Source organism: Martes martes, assembly GCF_963455335.1.
Source record: "Martes martes genome assembly, chromosome: 7".
Classification (NCBI taxonomy): Eukaryota; Metazoa; Chordata; class Mammalia; order Carnivora; family Mustelidae; genus Martes; species Martes martes.
Genome location: NC_137894.1, coordinates 45,685,429 through 45,707,662, shown reverse-complemented (window position 1 = coordinate 45,707,662; position 22,234 = coordinate 45,685,429). Strand labels below are relative to the sequence as shown.

At 55.5% G+C, this 22,234-nt stretch overlaps 2 protein-coding genes across 4 annotated transcripts in view; both read left to right on the top strand.

The window, feature by feature from the left end:
- The window catches only part of IGDCC4 (immunoglobulin superfamily DCC subclass member 4), a gene marked incomplete at its 3' end in the record, with an annotated part of 37,143 nt that extends 22,898 nt beyond the window's left edge, over positions 1 to 14,245 (top strand). Inside the window, exons 7-20 of one of the 2 annotated variants that reach the window (XM_080808839.1) lie at positions 503 to 916; positions 1,451 to 1,615; positions 2,159 to 2,296; positions 3,164 to 3,334; positions 4,366 to 4,602; positions 4,746 to 4,847; positions 7,191 to 7,374; positions 8,137 to 8,264; positions 9,718 to 9,888; positions 10,143 to 10,280; positions 11,197 to 11,302; positions 11,800 to 12,028; positions 12,753 to 12,914; positions 13,835 to 14,245. In XM_080808839.1, coding sequence (XP_080664965.1) covers positions 503 to 916; positions 1,451 to 1,615; positions 2,159 to 2,296; positions 3,164 to 3,334; positions 4,366 to 4,602; positions 4,746 to 4,847; positions 7,191 to 7,374; positions 8,137 to 8,264; positions 9,718 to 9,888; positions 10,143 to 10,280; positions 11,197 to 11,302; positions 11,800 to 12,028; positions 12,753 to 12,914; positions 13,835 to 14,245 — 2,756 coding nt within the window. Of the gene's footprint in view, positions 1 to 502; positions 917 to 1,450; positions 1,616 to 2,158; positions 2,297 to 3,160; positions 3,335 to 4,365; positions 4,603 to 4,745; positions 4,848 to 7,190; positions 7,375 to 8,136; positions 8,265 to 9,717; positions 9,889 to 10,142; positions 10,281 to 11,196; positions 11,303 to 11,799; positions 12,029 to 12,752; positions 12,915 to 13,834 lie in introns of both variants that reach the window. The other variant, XM_080808838.1, reaches the window with a different exon arrangement.
- Positions 14,246 to 19,341: 5,096 nt separating this feature from the next.
- Positions 19,342 to 22,234, top strand: part of IGDCC3 (immunoglobulin superfamily DCC subclass member 3) — a gene marked incomplete at its 5' end in the record, with an annotated part of 40,747 nt that continues 37,854 nt past the window's right edge. For both annotated transcript variants that reach the window (XM_080808442.1, XM_080808441.1), the window contains 2 exons: positions 19,342 to 19,420; positions 21,489 to 21,794. In XM_080808442.1, the coding sequence (XP_080664568.1) occupies positions 19,342 to 19,420; positions 21,489 to 21,794 (385 nt within the window). The remainder of the gene's footprint in view (positions 19,421 to 21,488; positions 21,795 to 22,234) is intronic.

Here is a 22,234-nt window from a genome sequence, read left to right as displayed (position 1 = left end):
GGGATGATCAGAGCGTGACTTGGGTGATGGGGGGGTGGAGAGGGGAGGGCTGAGTGGGACCTAGGTCACGGGGGAAGGGGTAGGACTGAGGGTTAAGGGAGACATAGGCGTGGTCCGAGTGACACGAAACACTGGGGGACAGGGTTGCTCAGGGCTGGGGTAACTGTGGAGAGAGGTAAGTCTGCCAGGTGCAGGGGACACTGGAAGGAGGGGAGAAGGAGGTCACAGCACCTGAGGGAGTGGGGTGAGGCTCGGGAGGACCTAGGGTACTTAGGGGCCTGGGGACAATTCCAGGCAAGGAGGAGAACGGCCAGTGCGGGGCTGGGGTGAACCCGGGAGGAGCAAGGTAGAGCGGCGCCGCCCGCGAGGATCTGGGGCCGGCTGACTCAGGGAGAGGTTGGAGCGAGTGGAGGGCGCGCGGGAGCCGGCCGGAGCGTCCGGGGAGGCGGCAGAGCCCCTCGCGGCCGAAGCGCGCGGTCAGCGTCCCCCTCCCCGCCCCCAGCGGCCCCGGCCATCTCGCAGGCGCCCGAGGCGCTGTCGCGGACGCGGGCGAGCACCGCGCGCTTCGTGTGCCGCGCGGCCGGGGAGCCGCGGCCCGCACTGCACTGGCTGCACGACGGGGCGCCGCTGCGGCCCAACGGGCGCGTCAAGGTGCAGGGCGGCGGCGGCAGCCTGGTCATCACGCAGATCGGCCTGCAGGACGCCGGCTACTACCAGTGCGTGGCCGAGAACAGCGCGGGCACCGCGTGCGCCGCCGCGCCCCTGGCCGTAGTGGTGCGCGAAGGGCTGCCCAGCGCCCCAACGCGGGTCACGGCCACGCCGCTGAGCAGCTCCACGGTGCTGGTGGCGTGGGAGCGGCCTGAGCTGCACAGCGAGCAGATCATCGGCTTCTCCCTCCACTACCAGAAGGCACGGGGTACGTCAGCTGGGGACCCGCACGGGTGCGCCCCAAGTGGGGGGCACAGGTTAGACGACGGGAGGGTTGCCGCGTGGGTGGGTACTTTTGGGGATAGAATGGGATGGGGTGGGAGCCCGTGGGAGAGACCCGCATAGATGTGGGCTAGGTCATAGCCTTCGACGCCCTGCTGGAAGGGTTAACGTGTGTGGCTCATTAACCCCCAGCCACAGTCTGTTATGATAGAGAAGGAAGAGAATACTTTTCCTCCCAGGGAAAATGCCTAAGCATTCCTGGAGCTGGTTTATTAACTGCAGCAGGAGTCACTTCAGTTAGACACCAGAAAGAACTTCCTAACTGGCGGAGGAATTAATACAGTGAAACTAGAAGCTGGGGAAGTCTATACTCTCCAGCTCAGATGATCTGATGATTAGGTTATACACAGATTATTCTAGAGGCTAGGACAATATGAAGGATCCCTAGATAGCCTCCAGCTGGCAGACCTTTGAGGGTGGCTCTCTGACAGTCCCTTTGGCCCCTGTGTCACTGCCCCAGGCATGGACAATGTGGAATACCAGTTTGCAGTGAACAATGACACCACAGAGCTGCAGGTTCGGGACCTGGAACCCAACACCGATTATGAGTTCTACGTGGTGGCCTACTCCCAGCTGGGGGCCAGCCGTACCTCTAGCCCAGCGCTGGTCCACACACTGGATGATGGTAGGGCCTCTCAACCTTCAATGGGCACCTTGGGTTCCAGAGAATTCCCTGGGGATGGTAGCTCGCTTCTTTTTACTAGTGTATGCCAAGGCACTTTTACCTGCCTTGTGTCATCTTCTGTGCCGTGTAAGGGAGTGGGTGAGGGTTCTTCCCAGCTTACAGTTTGGGAAACTGAGGCCCAGAAAATGAGAGTGACTTGCCCAAGGTCAGTAGTACAGCTGGGACTTGAGTCCAGGTCTTGATTCCCTGTGTCATATGTCCCTTCTCAATATCCATGTGCCATCCGGTCAGGCAGGGGCCGGTGACATGAACCCACTGGATGTAGAAGATTGTGCCCCAAACCTTTTTCTGGCTTTGGGGTGGGAAGGATATCCCCTCATCTCCAGTTTGGGGCTCCCCTGAGAGGCTCCCTTTCCTCCCTCAGATCCTGGTCCTGAGCCTACTTCTGACTTGCTGTGTGACCTGGGCAAGTCTCTGACCGCTCCTGGGCCTCACCTTCCACGTCGGTGGAGCAGAGCTCACCCTGATGTTCTTCTGTCTCAGTCCCCAGTGCAGCGCCCCAGCTCTCCCTGTCCAGCCCCAACCCCTTGGACATCAGGGTGGCGTGGCTGCCCCTGCCTCCCAGCCTGAGCAATGGGCAGGTGGTGAAGTACAAGATAGAGTACGGTTTGGGAAAGGAAGGTAAGTGGGCACAGGGTGAGGGCTCCACCCAGCTGGGAATGTCGCTATGAAGGGCTGGCCAGAGCAGCTGAGGGTCCAAGCAGGGATGTGGAGGATATCTGAAGAAATGAGCCAGAGCTGTGGAATAGGGAAATAGGAACCTGGACAAGAGGAGTGAGTTCTGGGTGTAGGCAAAGGCAAAGAGGCATAACTCAAGACAGAGGAGGCCCAGGATCTAGCCTCACCTCGTCTATGGCTATCGTGGATAATGCTGTTAAGTCCCTGTCTCAGTTTCCTCATCTGTGAAATGAGGCAGGTAGCCTAGGTAATCCCTAGAATCCCTTCTATCTCAAAAAGACCGGACAGGGCTGTGGAGGGCGTGCTTACCGGTTTGGGGAAACAGAGCATTGGGGAAGGCGTGTCAGGGCAGATATAAGGATCTAGGGGAGAGGGTATGCAACAGATAAAGAGTTGGGGGAAGACAAGTGGCTGGGGGTCAGGGTGAGAGTGAAGAAGGAGGGAAGGGTGAGGAAGGAGTCTTGGGCTCTGGGAGGCAGGCAGTGCCTGATGGCCTTCAGAGACAAGCCCTTGGGCCTGCACACTAGTGTGTGTGTGTGTATAAGGGGATGGTCACGACAACTCATGGGGAAGTGTGGCGTCCATGCCATGGTTCTCTCCACGCTGAGCTGAGGCTGATGGCCTGCATCAGCCCAGGCTGGAGGCCCAGGAATCCACTCTGGAGCCATGGAGCCCATCCAGGCACCGAGGGATCTATGCTGAGAGGACACTGAGGAACCAGGATCTGGGGTGGAACAGCTGGTATAGGGGAGTTTGGGGACATTGGGTCTTCAGGTGGGCGCCCAGCAGCCATGTTTTCTGTCCCAGCAGATCAGGTTGTCTCCACCGAGGTGCCTGGAAATGAGACACAATTTACGCTCAGTGCACTTCAGCCCAACAAGGTGTACCGAGTACGGATTTCGGCGGGCACTGGGGCTGGCTACGGGACCCCCTCCCAGTGGATGCAGCACCGGACGCCCAGCGTGCACAACCAGAGCCACGGTACAGGGGCTGAGGGGAGAGGAAGGGTGGTGTGTGTGACCATGTGGGCGTGTGTGTGCCTTTGGAATGCAGGCCCCAGCACCCTCTCCGTCAGAGACCCTCCACAGATTCCCCGGCTTGATGGGCCAGGGAGGCCAGGTGTTAGAGGCAAAGGGCTGGCCTTTACAAACAAACCTGGGCTCCAGAGTCCCTTCTATTGCTACATGACCTTGAACAAACCATTCACAGCTCTGAGGTTTCACTTAACTGCCATGGGTTGGGGGTGGTGTTGTGAGGATTACTAACGCATTGTAAGCAAGTGTTTAGTCCATAACAGGAACTTGCCAGATAGTAGTTGCTTCTGGAGTAGGACCGTTGGTTTGTCAAGAGGTCCAGTAATAGAATGATTGAGTACAGACAGTACGCGTGCCACGTTCTGTCAGAACCTGGCACGCGTACTGTCTGTATGACGTTGGGCAAGTTACTTAACTTCTCAGTTTTCTTCTTTGTGAAATGGAGACAATAGTATTTTTATCATTTTATACGGTTGTGAGAATAAAGGCAAAATACACGCCCAAGGAGCTTAAAACAGTGTCTGACGCATAGTAAGGCCCCACTCTTAGACTCCCCACACCAATGGCTCCTCCCCTCCTTCCCGGCCTCAGCAACCCCAGGAACCCCCTTGCCTGTCAGTACCCAAGCCTGCCTTCCTTCAGAAGAAGTGCAGAGCCCGACGCTGTGCCAGGTATTACCAGTTGTGCCCCAGAGGGCGTCCTTGCCAGCACCTCCGCAAATGCCCAGGAGACAGCCTTGCATTCTCAGCGCTGTGGGCGTGTGGAACAGCGAGTTCACCTCTAGGCTGAGCCGAGGCCTGGCTCCAGGGGTGTGGCTACAGGCCAATGCGTTGTGGGGAAGCTGGCAAGGCTCTTGCTCAGTGCTCCCTTCCTGCTTCTGGCTTCCTCCTGCTCGGTTCCCCTCTCCCATTCCTGGCTTACTTCTCCTCATTCCTCCTTCTCTCTCTCCCTCTTCCTGTCCTGCTCCTGCGCCCCTAGTCCCTTTTGCCCCTGCAGAGTTGAAGGTCCGGGCAAGGATGGAGTCCCTGGTGGTGTCGTGGCAGCCGCCCCCTCACCCCGCCCAGATCTCTGGCTACAAACTCTACTGGCGGGAGGTGGGAGCCGAGGAGGAGGCCGATGGCGAGAGTCCCCCAGGGGGCCGCGGAGACCAGGCTTGGGATGTGGGGCCTGTCCGGCTCAAGAAGAAAGTGAAGCAGTATGAGTTGACCCAGCTAGGTGAGGAGGGCTGCGGGAGGGAGTAAAACAGAGCCTTGGTGGGGAACTGGGCAAGCTGGGCATGGGAGCTGGGAACGGAATGCTCTCGGGGATGAAAGTGGCCTCAGGTCCCTCTAGCCAGTGACCTTCATGACCTTCCCCAGCCCCTGGCCGGCTGTACGAGGTGAAACTTGTGGCATTCAACAAACATGAGGATGGCTACGCGGCTGTGTGGAAGGGCAAGACAGAAAAGGCTCCCACACCAGGTGAGAGGGCTGGGGAAGGAGAGGGAGGAGGGCTCTGTCGAGGGGTCCGTGGGCCGCTTCCTTTCACTTTCCTCTGGGCCAGCCCTGGTGGTCAAGCCATCCGGTAGCCTTGACCACCCCCAGACCCATTCTTCTCAGTTTAAAGGTCCTCTTCTAGCCCCAGACAGCCTCTGGTGTAGAGAGAAACTTCAGTCGATGCAATGTCCTTCAGGCAAACTACCGGATTTTCATTACCCATGAGCAGTGCTAATCGGGAATGTTTGGACAGAGAGAAACCCTGTGGCTGATCAGCGACTCCTGACCCTGTTTGATCTTTAAACGTTTTTAAAAACACATCCACCTACAGCAAACTATCAGACTGTCTCTTTATGCTAGGCAGGGAGAGCCTCCCTATGTGGCCCATCAGGGAATGGAGGCTCAGAGAAGTGAAAGGACTTGCCCAAGGTCATATAGAGCTTAAACTAGAACCAAGACCCTTGGTTTCCCAACAAAAGTCTGCCCACTATTGGGGCGCCTGGGTGGCTCAGTGGGTTAAAGCCTCTGTCTTCAGCTCGGTTCATGATCTCAGGGTCCTGGGATCGAGTCCCGCATGGGGCTCTCTGCTCAGCAGGGAGCCTGCTTCCTTCTCTCTCTTTGCCTGCTTCTCTGCCTACTTGTGATCTCTATCTGTCAAATAAATAAATAAAATCTTAAAAAAAAAAAAAGTCTGCCCACTGTATTACGCTGCCCTGTGGCTCTGGGTGGGCCACCCTCCTTGTCCGTTATGACACCCCCTCATCCCTGACTCACCAGGCTGATTTTCAACCGTGTGTGTGTGTGTGTGTGTGTGTGTGTGTGTGTGTGTTAAAGATTTTATTTATTTGACAGAGATCACAAGTAGGCAGAGAGGCAGGCAGAGAGAGAGAGGAAGGGAAGCAGGCTCCCCGCTGAGCAGAGAGCCCGACTCGGGGCTCGATCCCAGGACCCTGAGATCATGACCTGAGCCGAAGACAGAGGCCTTAACCCACTGAGCCACCCAGGCGCCCCTCAACCGTGTGTTTTATCGAAGGGAACACTCAACCCAGAGCCAAGAAACCTGTTCGAATACCAGTTTGTTCATTCAGCAAATCTTTTTTACTGTCTACTACCCTGTTGTGGAAATTTAGTGGTGAACAATACAGATAAAGTAACCACTTTTGTGTTATTTTGTATTTATGTAATAAACAAGGTCATCCTATAGTACTTACTGTATAGGTCTTAGGTCAGGCTGCCGTAACAAAAATAGCCTAGACTGGGCGGCTTAAACAACATTTTCTTTCTCACAGTCCCAGAGGAAATCCAAGATCAAGGCATCAGCAGAGTCAGTGTCTGGGGAGGGCCCATGTCCCGGTTCATAGACCATAAGCCTCATGGTGTCCTCACATGGCAGAAGGGGGGCTAGAGAGCTCTCTGTGGGCTCTTCTATACGGCGCAGTTACAGACTGGAAGTTTGTGCCCCTCCTCTTCCCCCCAATTCTTACGTTGAAACTCCACTCTCCAGTATGCTGTATTAGGAAGTAAATAAGGTTAGATGAGATCAGGAGGGTGGGGCCCTTTTAAAAGTCACAGGAGAGCTGCTTCCTCTCTCCTCTCTCCTCTCTCCTCCATATGTTCATACAATGAGAAGTTGGCAGCCTGTAACCCACACGTGGGCTCTGACCAGAACTTGAGCATGCTGCCACCCTGGTCTCAAATGCCAGCTTCCAGAACTGTGAGAAAGAAATTTCTGTTGTTTGTAAGCCACCCAGTCTGTGTACTTTGCTATAGCGGCCCGGATGGACAAAGATAGGCGCTAATCCCGTTCACGAGCCCCCCACCCCCAACCATGTGTTCAAATTTCAGCAAATTTGGGGAGACACAAACATTCAGTCCATAACAATAGGCCAGACCCTTTTCTGGATGTTTAACAAAAATTAACTAATTTAATGCTCCTAACAACACTATGAGGGAGGTCCTGTTCTCAGCCCCACTGACATAGGGAATGGAGGCACAGAGAGGTTAAGGAGCTTCTCCCAGGCGGCACAGCTAGTTCACGGCAGAGCTGGAATTGGAACGAGGGCCACTTGGCTCCCAAGTCTGTGCTTTTAATTGCCGTCGTTTTCTGCCTCTCTGTAGTACAGTCTGCTATATGTATGACCTTGGCAAAAATCACTTAAATTCTTGGGAGCCTCCGTTTCCTCAGCTGTGAGGTGGGATGATGATGCTCAGCTCACAGGATCAGAAGACAGAGGGTGAAGAAAGAGTGCCTTGGAACTGTGAACCACTACCCATCTTTCGGGATGGGTGTCCTCCCTCCTTTCCCCACACCCTGTTTTCACCTTCCAGACTTGCCCATCCAGAGGGGACCACCTTTGCCCCCCGCCCATGTCCATGCGGAATCGAACAGCTCCACGTCCATCTGGCTTCGGTGGAAAAAGCCAGACTTCACCACAGTCAAGATTGTCAACTACACCGTGCGCTTCAGCCCCTGGGGGCTCAGGAACGCCTCCCTGGTCACCTATTACACCAGGTGGGGAAACCAGCCCACACTGCCACAGGCCGGAGGGGGGTGGGAAGGCAGCAGATGGGGACAAGGGGAAGGACCCAGGGGTTCAGGAAACTTTCCTGGCTCACATATTACAGCGGGACACACTGAGGGTCTGCTGGGGCCAGGTAGAAAAGGGGAGTCCCTTCTATCCCATCCCCTCCCAGCAGAGCCTTGCACTCAACTTCAGGGAATGTGCTGCAGGACAGACCTATTTCTCCAACCTCAGAGGCCTCCCGACAGGATGGGGAGGAGATGGCTGTGCTGCAGTCCTGAGAGGGCCCCCAGTCAGACAGGGAGGCAGAGCTGCTGCCCTGAGGAGCTGCTCGTTAGGCAGAGGAAAAAATCGCATAAAAATACCGAAGACATAATAAAGCACATAAAACAGATAGACTAAAACAAAGTAGAGAGACAGAGATACGTACAGCTGAAGCTCAAGTGCATTAAGTCAAGGAAAAGATGCATCAGAGATGGATCCTTGGGTAGACGATGACTTGGATGAATCCAGGAAGGTTTCCCGGAGCAGGGCGCCTAGTCTGGAGATTTGGACAGACTACCCTGGGAACAGTGTTCATCCAGACCTCTCTGTAGGCACCCTGAGTCATGTCCATGCCCCGCCCCCCCACTGGCCAGTGAGTTGATTCCCCACTCAGGGTAGGGCCTGGGGCTGGCGGAGCAGACTGGGATGGGCCTGCCCTGCTGGGAGGGTGCTCCTGAGAGCACCAGTCGCATTTCTTGCCTCGGCAGCTCTGGAGAAGACATCCTCATTGGTGGGCTGAAGCCTTTCACCAAGTACGAGTTCGCAGTACAGTCCCACGGCGTGGACATGGACGGACCTTTCGGATCCGTGGTAGAACGCTCCACCCTGCCTGACCGTGAGTGGCCGCCTTGCCACCAATCCCGTCTTTTACCCCACTCCTTCCTGCTCCGATGGCCCTCTTTTTTGACATGTCCCTCAAAACCCTATTTCTGTCTATCCCTGGCTTCCATTCATGCCGCCAGTCCTGTGCTGGTCTTAATCACTTACTCCTAAACACAATGAGACTTAGAGGAGGGACTTCTTGTATGAGACTGCCAAGAGCTCACTGAGCTGGTGACAAGGGGCCGGGTCAGGGAGGCTGGATTCTACATCCTGCCCGACACACAGGGAAGCTTGGGCAGGTCCCTTCCCACTTGGGCCTCTGTGTCCCCATCTATAAAAGGATGGAACCATTCGCTGTGCACGCCCGTGACTCTGGAACCTCTGGAAATGGCATTCCAAGACGAATGGACTTCTGTTTTCCTAGAAGAGGCTCTTTGGTTCTGCCTGCCCTAGCACTGTTCCCCTTCCCATGGACAGAAGACCTTTGTCTTGGGTGGGATGGGGTGCAAAAGCCGTGCACTCGCTGGCATTTGCTCTTGAAAAAACTGCTTACAGGTTGTCTCCCACCCGCCTATCACTTCAGTTGTTATGGTCTTAAACTGCATCAGGAGTTTGGGGGGCCCCCCATGTTTTCTCAGAAGAGGCTTTGTGTCATTGGCTCCCCAGCACCTCTGGCTGTGCGACAGATGGGGATGTTTTCTCCTTTTGCAGATGGACCAGAGCTGAGAGGGTGAGAGGCGAGGAGGCTTCTGCCAGCCTGTGATGCTGTGGCTGTCTCACGCCTTAGAGCCGTGGGTCCCCATCCCACCCTCTGCTGGGCCTTGAAGCCTTGAAACCCCAAATCTCTGTCCCCTTCCAACTTACTATTCACCTGTGTCCCTACTTCTCCTTCTCTTCCTTCCTCAGTCACCCCTACCCCAGGATCAGTTTCTTCTCTAAAAACAAAACCACAAAGGTTGTACTTCTACTGGGATGCCCATGACCCTTAGAAACTGTGTCAGGGGCAAACACAGACAAAGGCTATACAGGGCATCAACTGATTTTACGGGAAGGTCTGTGGGTAGCAGGAACTTTCAATGATAAATAGTTTTAAACACTACTTTATGTTAAACTTTACCATGGACTAGAGGAGAAACAGCATGGGAGTTCAAAATGAAATGTAAGCCTTCCAGAAAATTTTGAGCTCTGACCCCAGGTCTCTGGATACCAGATAGTGTCCTCCAGCTTTGGAAGTATTGGGGTATGGAAGGTTGAGATCTGCTCCAAGGAGTGAAAAAGTGTTTCTGGGAGGGGAGGAATGGTAGCGAACACCTCTCCCCTGCTAAATGTTTTCCAGAAACTCCTCAGTTAGAGATCAGATGTCATTTTGCTTTGTGGTTTGTCCTCACGCCCCTGTCTCCTGGCTGCCCCCAGAGCTGGGGCTCTCAGTGACGGTGCCTCTCCCCATCTCCTCCCCTGTATCCCAGGGCCCTCAACGCCCCCGTCTGACCTGCGCCTGAGTCCCCTGACACCATCCACCGTTCGACTGCACTGGTGCCCCCCCACCGAGCCCAATGGGGAGATCGTGGAGTATCTCATCCTCTACAGCAACAACCACACCCAGCCCGAGCACCAGTGGACCCTGCTTACCACGGAGGGTGAGGGCTCCCGCCCCAGGGCATCTTAGCAAGAACTTCCCCACGCTCTCCCTTTTCGAACCCCTCCAGGGGCTGGACTAGTGGTGAGAGTGTGGCTGAGGTTTGGTCCATGGCTGTCTGGGAGAAGCAGGTAGAAGCTGTGCCTGGGTGGGACAGCAGACCTTCTTAATCCCATTTTTCCAGGCTGTCCCTTCATCCTGCTCCCATGCCCCCAACCCTCCAGCCCTGCTTTCCTTGCTTTCCCCTGCCTCCAGGAAACATCTTCAGCGCTGAGGTGCATGGCCTTGAGAGCGACACGAGGTACTTCTTCAAGATGGGGGCACGCACAGAGGTGGGGCCTGGGCCCTTCTCTGGCCTGCAGGATGTTATCACTCTCCAGGAGAAGCTCTCAGGTATGAGGGCAGGGAGGGAAGAGTGGGTCCACCCTGGGACAGCTTGAGGTCTTCTGAGGCCCTTGGAGTTAACCTCTAAAGTCATCTCTTCCAGGTCCCCGCCCCGGGGCACAGCTACCCTTTCATTGTTTTGGACAGCTGGCTTCCTGGTTTGGTGGGCAGAGGACAAATCTGAAGGGGGTAGTTCAGTGGCTGTTCAGTCAAGAGGTTAGATTTATGGGAGACTGGCTTAGTTCTTTGGGAGAGTGCTTTGATTGGAGGATTGGCTTAGAGAGGGGACGAACTTTAGGGGGTGGGAGAGGGCAGCAGAACTGGTTATGTGATTTGCAGGGCCAAGGGTGAAATGAAAATGTGATACCCTTATTAAAAAATTAGAATTGCAAGATGGTGATAGCCGAACCTTAAACCAAGCATGGCATCCTAAGTGTGGGCCCCATGCGACCACTCTTGTGGCACACTCACGAAACCAGCCCTAGTGTGTTTTATTGGGAGGCCAGGTTGACAGAGAGGGACCGGAAGTTCAGGACAGTCAGAGAGGGAGTGGTGGACCCCTTTTTGTAGCAGAAGATTTTGTTTCTAGAGGGTGAGACTCAGGCCGGTGGTCTCCTGAGGAAGCCATAGAAATCCTGGTCTATTGGGGCGCCTGGGTGGCTCAGTCATTACGTGTCTGCCTTCGGCTCAGGTTGTGATCTCAGGGTCCTGGGATCGAGCCCCACATCGGGCTCCTGGCCCAGCAGGAAGCCTGCTTCTCCCTCTCCCACTCCCCCTGCTTGTGTTCCCTCTCTTGCTGTCTCTCTCTCTCTCTCTCTCTGTTAAATAAATAAATCTTAAAAAAAAGAAAGAAAAATCCTGATCTATGAACCATGGACCTCGTCCTGGCTTTGACCTGTTCTGTCCCCTCTCTGTCTCCTGCCAGACTCCTTGGACGTGCACTCAGTCACAGGCATCATAGTGGGTGTCTGCCTGGGCCTCCTTTGCCTCCTGGCCTGCATGTGTGCCGGACTGCGCCGCAGTCCCCACAGGTGGGTGAAGGAGCCAGTCTGCCTGCAGAGAAGAGAAACTTCCAGAAGGGCAGCGGAGATGAGAGGGTAGGGAAAGTGGCCATGACTTGCGAGGTACCCCCAGAGGCCCCACTGAAGCTAAGACTCTGGGGTGAAGCAATTAGGATTGATGTCCTCATGAGAATGGGGAGTGGGTTAGGGAGCCCCGGCCTACCTCCTCAGCAAGGGCAAGCATAGGCCGAGCTGTCTTCTCTCACTGCCTCTGTCACTGCCAGCGTCTTGGAAAGAGAGACCCCTAATACCTGGACCTGGGGGGTGGGGCGGGGAGGGGAGGAGGAAAGGTCCCATTTGCAGTGTCACAGCTATTTTGAACCTAGTTTCTTAATCATTGCCTGGACAGGGAAACCAAATTCCAGAGATGGATGGGAACCTGCTGGAGGTCATAGGCGGGACTAGACCCCAGGCCTGCCTCCACCCCTTTCTGACCACTCTGCCCGATTCTCTGTCTTTCCTTCCAGGGAAGCCCTCCCAGGCCTGTCCTCCACAACTAACGCTGGGAACCCCGCCCTGTACTCTCGAGCCCGCCTTGGCCCTCCTAGCCCCCCAGCTGCCCATGAAATGGAGTCCCTTGTGCACCCCCGTCCCCAGGACTGGTCTCCACCGCCCTCAGACATGGAGGACAGGGCTGAAGTGCACAGCCTTATGGGGGGCGGTGCTTCAGACTGCCGGGGTCACTCGAAGAGAAAGGTAAGCCTGGAGCCTGGGTGGGTTACAGCCCCACACTACGACTCATTCCCAAACAGGACACCAGGGGGCGCAAGAGTCCAACGTGTGACCCCTTAGAGACGCTCCTCCGCCCTCCCCCTCCCTTTCTCAGGGCCAGCTGCAGGAGAAAAGGATCTCTCTCTCCTTCCTCCCTGAAAACGTTGGCAGGGTAGGGAAGCAGATGGGCCTCCATTCCTGGCAGAATAGGTCATCCTGGTTCTCACAGAAGGAGGGAAGGGCCCGCAGTGGACTGTTTGCTGGTAACTCAATTTGGCCACACCACCCTCCTCATCCTGCGAGCTGGAGAAACCTCTAAGCCCCAGCCCTCCCCAGTATGAAGGACAAGTGAGACCAGGACCTGGATAAGGTGGGCTCACGTAGGGCAGGTCCTTTCCACACCGGCAATGGTAGCTCCTCCTGCACTTCTCTGAGGAGCCTGTTCAAACCCTTGTGTGCTTCCTCACTCTTTCCCTGCCTTTGTGGTGAAGGAGACCCTGCCTGGCTTGGACACCTCTAGGCTCTGTGGTACTGGGCTGTCCTGCAGGAGGACTTCTCCATCCTCATGTTCATCCCCAAACTCTTGGTCCCTCCCCAGAGCCTTAGCAGGGAGGTGGCCAGGAGGCCAAGAGTCTCCATCTACTTCCCTCTCTTAGTCTCCCTTCTCCCATCCAAGCCCTCAGTGCTCCCATGCTTTCTCCCCTCGCAGATCTCCTGGGCTCAGCCAGGTGGGCCAAGCTGGGCAGGTTCCTGGGCAGGCTGTGAGCTGCCCCATGCAGGTGCCATGCCTTCCCTGACCCGGGCTCTGCTGCCCCCTGCTGGAACGGGGCAGACACTGTTGCTGCAGGCTCTGGTGTATGATGCCATAAAGGTCAGTGTCCTGGGAGGGAGAGGGAGGAAAGGAGAGAAGAGGCTCTGTGTTTGTGAAGAGCAAGTAGTGAGTTTTCTCGTGACCCCTGATGATAACTTCCATGGGGATGGAATTCTAGGTAGGGGGCCCCTGGAGCCTCCGAAGGTGGGTGTGTGGGGGGCAGACAATTTGCGGGGATTTGTCTCACCTGGGTTAAAGACAGTCGCTCCTCTCCTGATGCCTTAGTGGGTCCCAGCAATATTACCATGGATCTGAGGGAGGGCCTGGATTGAGTGCATTCTGCCCTTCCTCCTACGCACTGAGGCTCTGACTAAATCTGGTACTTTTGGAACTCTGGGCAAAGGCAAATGGGTAGTATTCCGTTCTCCCCCTGCCTTCACATAGGCCTGATCATCATCTCTTGGAGAACAGCAGTCGCTGTGCTCTGGGGCTTGGGGGAAGGGGTCAGTCCTTCTCTGCCCCAAGTATGTTGGCCACTTTTTTTTTAATTTATTTATTTGACAGAGATCACAAGTAGGCAGAGAGGCAGGCAGAGAGAGGAGGAAGCAGGCTCCCCGCTGAGCAGAAAGCCCGACTCGGGGCTCGATCCCAGGACACTGGGATCATGACCTGAGCCGAAGGCAGAGGCTTTAACCCACTGAGCCACCCAGGTGCCCCTGTTGGCCACTTTTAAAAAAAGACATATTTATTTAAAGAAAGATTGGGGGTGGGCAGAGGGAGAGAATCTTTAAGCAGATCCCCCCACTGAGCACAGAGCCGAAAGCTAGCTCAGTCCCAGGACCCAGGAGATCATGACCTGAGCCAAAACCACGAGCTGGGTGCTTAACCGACTGAGCCACCCAGGCGCCCCTGTTGATCATTCTTCTGATGCTCACTCTCAGCGATGGTCACCCTGTCTTTACGTTCTCGGCTCTGACCAGGGCAACGGTAGGAAGAAGCCGCCCCCAGCCTGCAGGAATCAGGTGGAGGCTGAAGTCATCGTCCACTCCGACTTCGGCGCATCCAAAGGGAACCCTGACCTCCACCTCCAAGACCTGGAGCCTGAGGACCCCCTGCCTCCAGAGGCTGCTGCCCTCCCTTCGGGAGTCACAGATCTAGGGCAAGGGGTAGACTGGCTGGACAGGGAGCTGGGAGGGTGTGAGCAGGCAAGCCCTGGGCCAGACAGACTCACCTGCCTGCCAGAGGCAGCCAGTGCTTCTTATCCGTACCCAGACCTCCAGCCCAGTGAGGCTCTGGAGGAGGCCCCCGGGAGCAGCTGCCAGCCAAAGGCCCCCTGCCCGCCAGGAACCAGCCCAGGCCTGCCCAGAGCCCCAGTCCCCTCCTCTGCCTAGCTCCCCTAGAGGGTGCAGTTTGGGGCAGGCTAGGATGGATCATGGGACACGGCCCCTGTGGCCGAGTAGGTATGCCCATGTACCTGCAGTTTCTGAGCATCGTCACGGTGTCTGAAGCCTCCCTGGGGGCTGTGGCTGTGGGGAGGGGAAGAAATGGGAATATCCACTCCCCCCACACTCTGGCACCTGTCCTTTGGGAGGGACCTGTGAGGCATGGCTCTATGTGACGTGCACATGTATGCACTAGCTGGCGAGCTGGGAGACTTTGGCCAGGTAGAGGTCCCTGTGGCCTAAGTGATCCTCCAGGTCAAGATAGTGCCCCAGAGTGGTTAGTCCCTAGCCCTGTGGGCATCCCACCTCCGTCACCCAGCTGTTTATTACACACTCTGAGAGTGTCTGCAATGCCCTGTCTGACAAAGACAGCCCCGGCCCATTTCCCCTTCTGGCTGGGCTGAGTGCAGTAGGCTCTGGTTGCCTAGCATCTTCGTCTTGTCATTACCCATTGGTCTTGTCACTACCCATCGCTGGTGTCACTACCCATCGCCCCTGTCCCTGTTGCCCCAACTGAGAGGGTGATTCGGGCTCCCCTCAGAGCAACTCTGCATTTCGTTTTGTCATTTGGGAAGTGCCTGGTTTTGGAAATCCTTTGCCCTGGCTCTCCTGTCCTCCCTTCCCCTCCATTCCTCTTGTGCTCTGTCTCCAGTCAGCCCCCTGCTCCCAGTTCCGCCCTGCTCTTCCTCTGGGATCCACTTTCCTGTCCACTCCGCTGTTTCTCTCTCTCCTGTCTCTGCTGTTTCCCACCCCTCTCCCTGACCGCGTCATGTGGTTCACCTGCCTGGGTTCAATCTCTGCACCCTTCCCTAACAACATGACTACCTCACGTCTGCTCTGAGGCCACAGCCTGACTTCTGTGTCCGCCACCCATGTCACCGGCCATCCTCCTGCCCCTCTTCTCTTTGTGCCACCATATGCCCCTGCCCCAGGCAGACTGCCTGTCTTAGGGGAAGATCTTCCAGTTTCCCTTGTGTCTTTCTCCCTGGGATTAAGGTCGGAGGATTCTCCTTGGGGTTGGGTGATGCAAGTCACACAGGGGGACTTCTGAGACAGGGAATGGGGAATGTGACTTCTCCCTTTGAGGCAGGGAGGCAGGGTTGCTGGATGGAGGGGGTGTGGGCCTTTCCTTCCCAGCTGAAGCTGAAAGGGGAGAAGGAGAGTGGGGATGGGGGGTACCACAGCCCAGCAGCTTCCCTCCCACTCTGCACACCTGGAACAGGAGCTGATGGATGAGGGGTGAGGGGAGTTTCACCCTTTGGGGGCTGGCACTGAGGCCTTTGCACAGGACAAGGGTAATTGGCTCATTTCATTTTGTTGGGTTTTTTTTTTCCTTTAAATTCAATCCTAAAGTCCTTTTCCATTGACCTGTCACACAGGGACAAGCTGGACTTCTATTTCCTGTGTAGAGAAAACAAGGTCATTTATTTGATTTTGCACCCCAGCCTCTCCTTGGAGCTTAGGATGTGGGGGCTTTTCTCCCTAAATGCATCTTTTTTAATTGATCAGCACATCAAGGGTTAACTCTGGCTTCTGGGCCAAATTAGAAATAACCAGTCTATCTTTCCCCTCTTCTTCTTCTTCTTTTTTTTTTTTAATGGTGACATGTCTCTCAAGCAGAGTTGCGGCTCCCTCAGACCCTTTCAGCATCTGTGTTTATTACACTCGGGTGTCACTCCCGCCTGACATCCGCACCTACATCTCCCTCCCCTCCCTGCTCCAGCAGGGCCGGGAGAGCGAAGATTATTCCTGCTGGCTTGTAGCTCCCTGAAGATGGAATTGTTGCTTGTACTCTTCCTGTGGCATCCAGCATCACCATGGCCGAGGCCACTGTCTGTGTTTTGCCATTGCTCTGAAGGTCAAAAGCCTCTTTTTATTTTGCTGGTTTGCTCTGCTCCACACCGCCACCACCCCCCACCCCCGCGCCTCCCCTCCGCCCCAAAAGGGAGAGGAAAAAAAAAACTGCCCTGAATCAAATGGCTGTTTTAACAGTAGGCTCTTAGCATTACACCACATAGTCATTTTTCATGTTCTTGTTTAACAGGCACTGAGGTTCTGGTTTAAATTAAATAGCTGCAAATGAGACAATTTATAACCCATTAGGTTGGGTGGAAAATTGTTTCTCAAAAGCAAATAAGTAATAAATCTGGTATCTGCCTATAACTCACAGTTGATAAGAAAGTGGCCATTACTCACTAGCATTATATATTATTTGGGCTCTGGGTAATTTGGAAGTGTTAGGTTTGTGTCTTTGTAGCAGTATTTTTATTAGAAAAGAGTCCATTGGCCTTTTACAGGGTATTAATCCCTTTGTCACCTACCATCGATGCCTTATGTTTTTTGAGTCTCATTTAGAAACCTTCCTTTTCTTGATGCATGACAAGTGTAATCGGTACCTGCTCATTTGTCAGTATTTAGTTTGTGCTATTTTATTTAATTCTTTTTTCCAGCATTTTTTCCTCCTCATAAATATGATATTCTTTAGTGTTAAGCCAAGGCATTGATCATGTATCTGTCTCTATAATGAATTAATAAACTATTTTCCAAAAATGTGGAATGACTAGAATTTCCTCAGCCTTTCTGTCCTAGAGAGTGTATTTCCTGCCAGGCTGGGAAATGCTGAGTTTCTGAGGGTAGAGAGCAGGTGGTCATGGGAAAGAACCAGACCACCCTTCTCCCTCAGCAGGCTCTTAGGAAACAGACTTAAACTTAGGAAAGATGCTTTCTTTGGTTGCAAACTTATAGGCTTTCTGGGGGGAATCTCTTTCCAACTGGGCACAGACTTTTTTTTTAACTTTCTTGGGTGCAAAGGAGAAGTGAATGAGCAACTCCAGAGATTTGGCCTTAACAACTATTTTTCTGTGTAACTCTGGTCTCCAGAGTTGCTCACAGCTGCATGGTAACACATATGGACACTGTGCCTACAAGCTTAGAGACCCACGCACACACACACTCACCTTCACAAACACCCTTGGATCCATTAACTCAAACATGGGCATGCAGCCACACGCAAAACTCCATACCCATGCCCCACATGCATCTCAGGATGACACTCTGCTAAGATCTTTCCAGAGCCTGGTAGGTAGCATGCTTTTCTACTGAGGGAACCACGAACCAGAGGCTGCCCTGCCTGGGACCACCCCTAAAGTGGCTGATGGGCCAGACCCGTGTTAATTGACAGATCACAGGGAGAGATACTGCACATTCTGCAGGCAGGCGAATAGCCATTATTTGCATATCACTCTCAGACCAAGGGTTGTGATAAAGAAGAATTAAACACTTGTCAAAATGAATTTAAAATGACAGCAACTCAGGACACAAATTTGACCTCTCTGAGTCTAGGACAAGCCAAGAAGGGGTTGTTGAGAATTCAAGCCCTGCAGGAGGGAAGTCCAGGACTTTGGGCCCAGGCAGCCCCCCTCGCTCCCTTTCTTATGGCCAGTGGAGGCCCATCATTCCTGCCCCTCCTCATGGTGAAATTGGTTTGGGGTTTGGGTGTGTCCCCCAACCTTGAATTTCTCTACTGCCTCCCATGGCTCACTCATATACCTCAAGTCCTGCCTCTTAGACTCATCTTCCAGCTGCTACAGGAGAGTCAGGAGTCCTGGGCTGGGCAAACCGCATCAGCAATAAACTTATCTGATCTCTGGAGGCCTGCACTTTTTTACTCATCTGCACCAAAGTTAGGTTTATGGATGGTTAACACTCCTGATTCCAAGATTCCAGAGTTGGTATCAAAAGAGAAACCTAGTTATTCCTCCTCATCCCAGTCCAATGCTGGTGGAAGAAATGGCTGAGTGAGGCAAAGAGGACCGTCTTTAAATCTCCTGATCTTAGAACGGAATAGATGAACTAGCTCATCACGCCGGACTCAACAGAAGATCATTTAATAATGAGTGGCCAAGATTCAAGATCTCTGAGTGTTAACATGGGTATGTATCTCCTAAGAGGTAATACATACCTATCTTTCCGAAAATTCGTGCACTCCTTGGCTCATGTGTTCTGACACATGAAACATTGAGAGTCTTCTTTGTGACATAGAAATGTTATTGGGAGTTTCGACATACCAGGTCATTTGTTAGGACCCGTGTCCTTTAAATATCCCTGGCAAGGAGCAGGAGAGATAGGATTATCTTTATCTCTCAGATGACCTCTGAGAGTGACTGCCTGGGTTGGCTGGACTAGACAGCAAGCAGTACTGGGGGTCGGAACCCACGTGACTTTTGTCCCAGAGCCCTGGGGGAAGCTGCCTTCCTACCCCTTCCACCTCCGATCCACTCAATGCCAGAACTCTGTAGTTTAGAGAGGCCAGTCTTGCAGCTAAACGTCCTAGCCTTTGGGTGGTAGGACCAGAAACCACGGAAAACCGAACCTTTGACAAGTTTGTGCAGCTTTTAGGCGATTATCTCAAAAACATATACTTGGACTCGGTGGTGCAGGGTGCAGCAGAAAGAGTGGGTCAGAGCAGACCCCACGGCTTTGCGTGTTTCTCCGCAGCCCGGACCCACTTGACAGTCTGCTGGCTCTCTCCACTTCCCCGGCCCCCCAAGTCCGGGGCTGGCCCGCGGGCAGGGGGTACGGGGCAGTAGCCCGGGACCGCGCCGGCCGCTCCAGCCACAGTTCAAAGCGCAGGGGGCGCGTCCGCCGCGCAGCCGGGAATGTCCGGCCGCTTAAAGCGCTCGCCGGCTCTTTTGTTCCCCAGACCGGGCCTCCGGGGAGAGGGGCTGGGGGAGGGGACCGGGAGGGGAGGGAAGAGGGGCGGCGGGCGGAGAGAGGAGGGCGGGGCGGGCGCGGGCGGTGCGAGTGCGGAGCGCGCACCCCGGGCGAGGCTGACAGATCGCCGGGGTGGGTGCAAGATGGCGCAAGCGGCGCTCCCCCTGCGCCCCCGGCGCTCCTAGGCAGGCATGTGGCCCCAGCCCGCCGCCGCCCGGGCTCGGCCCCGGCCGGAGCCCCGGCCCCGGCCCCGGCGTCGACCCCGCGGGACGCTGTGAGCCGCCAGAGGCCCCGGAGCCGCGCGTCGCCGAGCGGAGCGGACCGAGAGCCCCATGGCTGCTCCGCGCGCCGCGCCGCGCCGGCTCCTGCTGCCGCTGCTGCTGCCGCTGCTGCTGCCCGCGCCGAGCGACGGTGAGCGCCCCGGGCGGCCGCGGACCGAGCCCCGGGAAGGGCGAGAGGGGAGTAGGTGGGCGCGAGGGGGCGGAACTGGGGAGAGCGGCGCGGACCCTGCGGGTGGACCCGGGGCGGGAGGGACTTGTCCGAGAAGGGAAGCCGAGCGGGACGGGGCGGAGCCGGGGAAGAGCGCCCCGAGGCCGGCGGCCAGGCCGGCAGGGGGATGCTGAGGACGCGGCCCCCGAGGAGAGACTCCGATTCGGGGCGCTGAGGCTCCGGGACTCGGGCGGGACGCAAGCCCAGACCGAGGAGCACGGAGCGCCGCAGAGCAGAAGCGAGGCGGGCGGGCGGGAGTTGGGGAGAGGGAGAAGCGAACCAGGGGGGCACCTCAGGGCCGAGTCCCGTCCGAGGGGGCGGGCCGGGGTGCGCGGAGCCCGGCTGCGGGCCAGAGTAGCCCGAGGCGGCCGAGACAGAACGCAGCCGAGCGGGGGGCGGGGGCACGGAGGCGGGTCCGACCGGGCACGTCCCGGGTCGAGAGTTGGCCCTGGCACCGGGAGTGCTCGGCGGAGACCGAGGCAGAGGAGGAGGCAGAGTCCCGGCGGGCCGCGCGTGGGGAGGGGGAGACCCGAGGGAGACCGCGCGACTGGGGCAGGGGAAGAGAAGCCGACCGAGAGGGAGCGAGCTTCGGGGACGCTCACGTGCCCGCCCTTCCCGGGAGGGTGCGCGGGCACAGCGCCCCTGACCCCGGGCTCGGGGTCTGCCCGCGTTGCTGCCCAGAGCTGCGTCACCACCACCCTGTTCCCTCAGGGGCTGTAATGGGCCCATCTCTCGGGAGGGGAGCGCAAATCTAGGCCCTTCCCCTCCCACCCCAGGTTCTCCACAGAAGCTGATCTAGGCGGTGTTCTCCCTCCTCTCCGCTCAGGAGAAGCAGAATACCGCGTTCGCATCTAGGAGAAACTTTATTCCTCGACTGCTGTACCGGGGTTGGGTTGGGGGCTGAAGCGGCTGAAATGCAGGGCAGGGGGAGCGTGGGTAGGGGTTTGAAAGGTTGTGACCCTCAAATGTCTTAAATTATTACATATCCCTGTGGCTGGGGGAATCGTCGGTAAGGCGGGTCCCCCTCCTCCTTTCTCCCCACCCACTTTCCGTCTCCCCCAACCAGGGAGGGCGCTGGTCTGTTGGGGAGGGGCCAGCTCCAGGATCGCTAGTTCCCTAGAAATGGGACGAGGGAGTCTGTGGCTGCCCTGTCAGACCAGGTGGGTTCATTCCTCCCGGAGTGAGGTGATAACTGGTCTGGTAAGTTGCTCGTTGGAGAAGTTGGGAACTTGGCATCACGCCTGGGATTGGAGCTCTTGTCCTTCCTGTCGGGCTTCCCCCTCATTCCCCAATCACCTTCTTCCCTCTCTCCTTGTTCCCCTTTTCTTCCAGCTCAGTTTTGTTCTACAGGAGCGGTGAGGTCGGTCGGAGTAAGGGTTCTACAAACCTTCCTCTTCCTGAATTTTGGGAACTCTGAGTTGACGCTTGGTACCCCTCAGTTCTCCTTATGACAAAGGCAAAACAACCACATAAACCAAAACATAGAGTGCCCTAGGGCAGAGGCAGTGGGGCTGGCCCACTGCCTAACCTGTACCTATCAGATGAGGAATGGGACGCTAGGACAGGTTGAACACTTTGACCTTGAAAGTCTGTGAGGCTGCCGTGTGTAGCCAGAGTGATCATAGAAGTGGTAGCAGCCATGTTAGAATCAGTCTTACTTTTGGATCTCGGGTGTGTTACTATGAATTGTGACACCCTAGACAAATTGTTTCATTATCTCTGGGCTTCAGTTCCCTTGTCTGTAAAAGGAGGAAACCGTACAAATAATATCTCTCTCTGAGATGGTCTGCTGATTGAGAAAGGTACTGCATAAGACAGCACTTTCTAATGCATAAAATTATATATGTAATAGAGATTTCTACTGACATTACTGAAAGATGGGGTGGGTGTACAGTTTTGGGAACTTGGGCCACCTGTGTATGAAGTTCTTCCTGCCTGTTCAGTTCACACTAACCTCTCCGTTTCCTTCCATCTCCCCCGCCCAATACAGGTCTTGGCCACTCTGCCGAACTGGCCTTTGCTATGGAGCCAAGTGATGATGTTGCAGTTCCTGGGCAGCCTGTAGTGCTTGGCTGCAGGGTCGAGGGGACCCCTCCAGTGAGAATCACCTGGAGGAAGAATGGAGTGGAGCTGCTGGAGAGTACCCACGCCACCTTGTTGGCCAATGGGTCCCTGATGCTCCCTCACTTCCGGCTGGATCGGGGAGGGAGCCCCTCAGATGAGGGTGACTATGAGTGTGTGGCTCAGAACCGCTTTGGACTCGTGGTCAGCCGGAAGGCTCGAATCCAGGCTGCAAGTAAGTGGACACCCCTTACCGTTTTTTCCTAGACTGGGGATCCAGGGTCTTCCCCCGGGGGTTGGGGTCAGGGGAAGCAATTCCCTCTTCTGCAGCCTTCTGGAGGACTGATTTCTCAGCATGGGTCAGTTGAGACGTACATAGTAGTCATTTGTAGCGGTGGAATTATATCCTGTACTCATTTAACTGACTGGAATGGGATTCGGCAAGAATACAGCCAAATACTGCTGGGGGAGAGGGAGAGAAAGAGAGCAAGCTTTATCCAACTCTTGGCTCGGTGTGTCCTAGCTTCCATGTGGCTGCACTGGGAGCATCCCAGTCCATCGAGTGGGATGCTCATGTCTCAGGAAACAACTGTCATACTTTATGGGGGATTGAAGAGAATTTTGAAGGGCAATTTGGCTATATGCAATTTTAAATTATGTGCTGACTTTCAGATC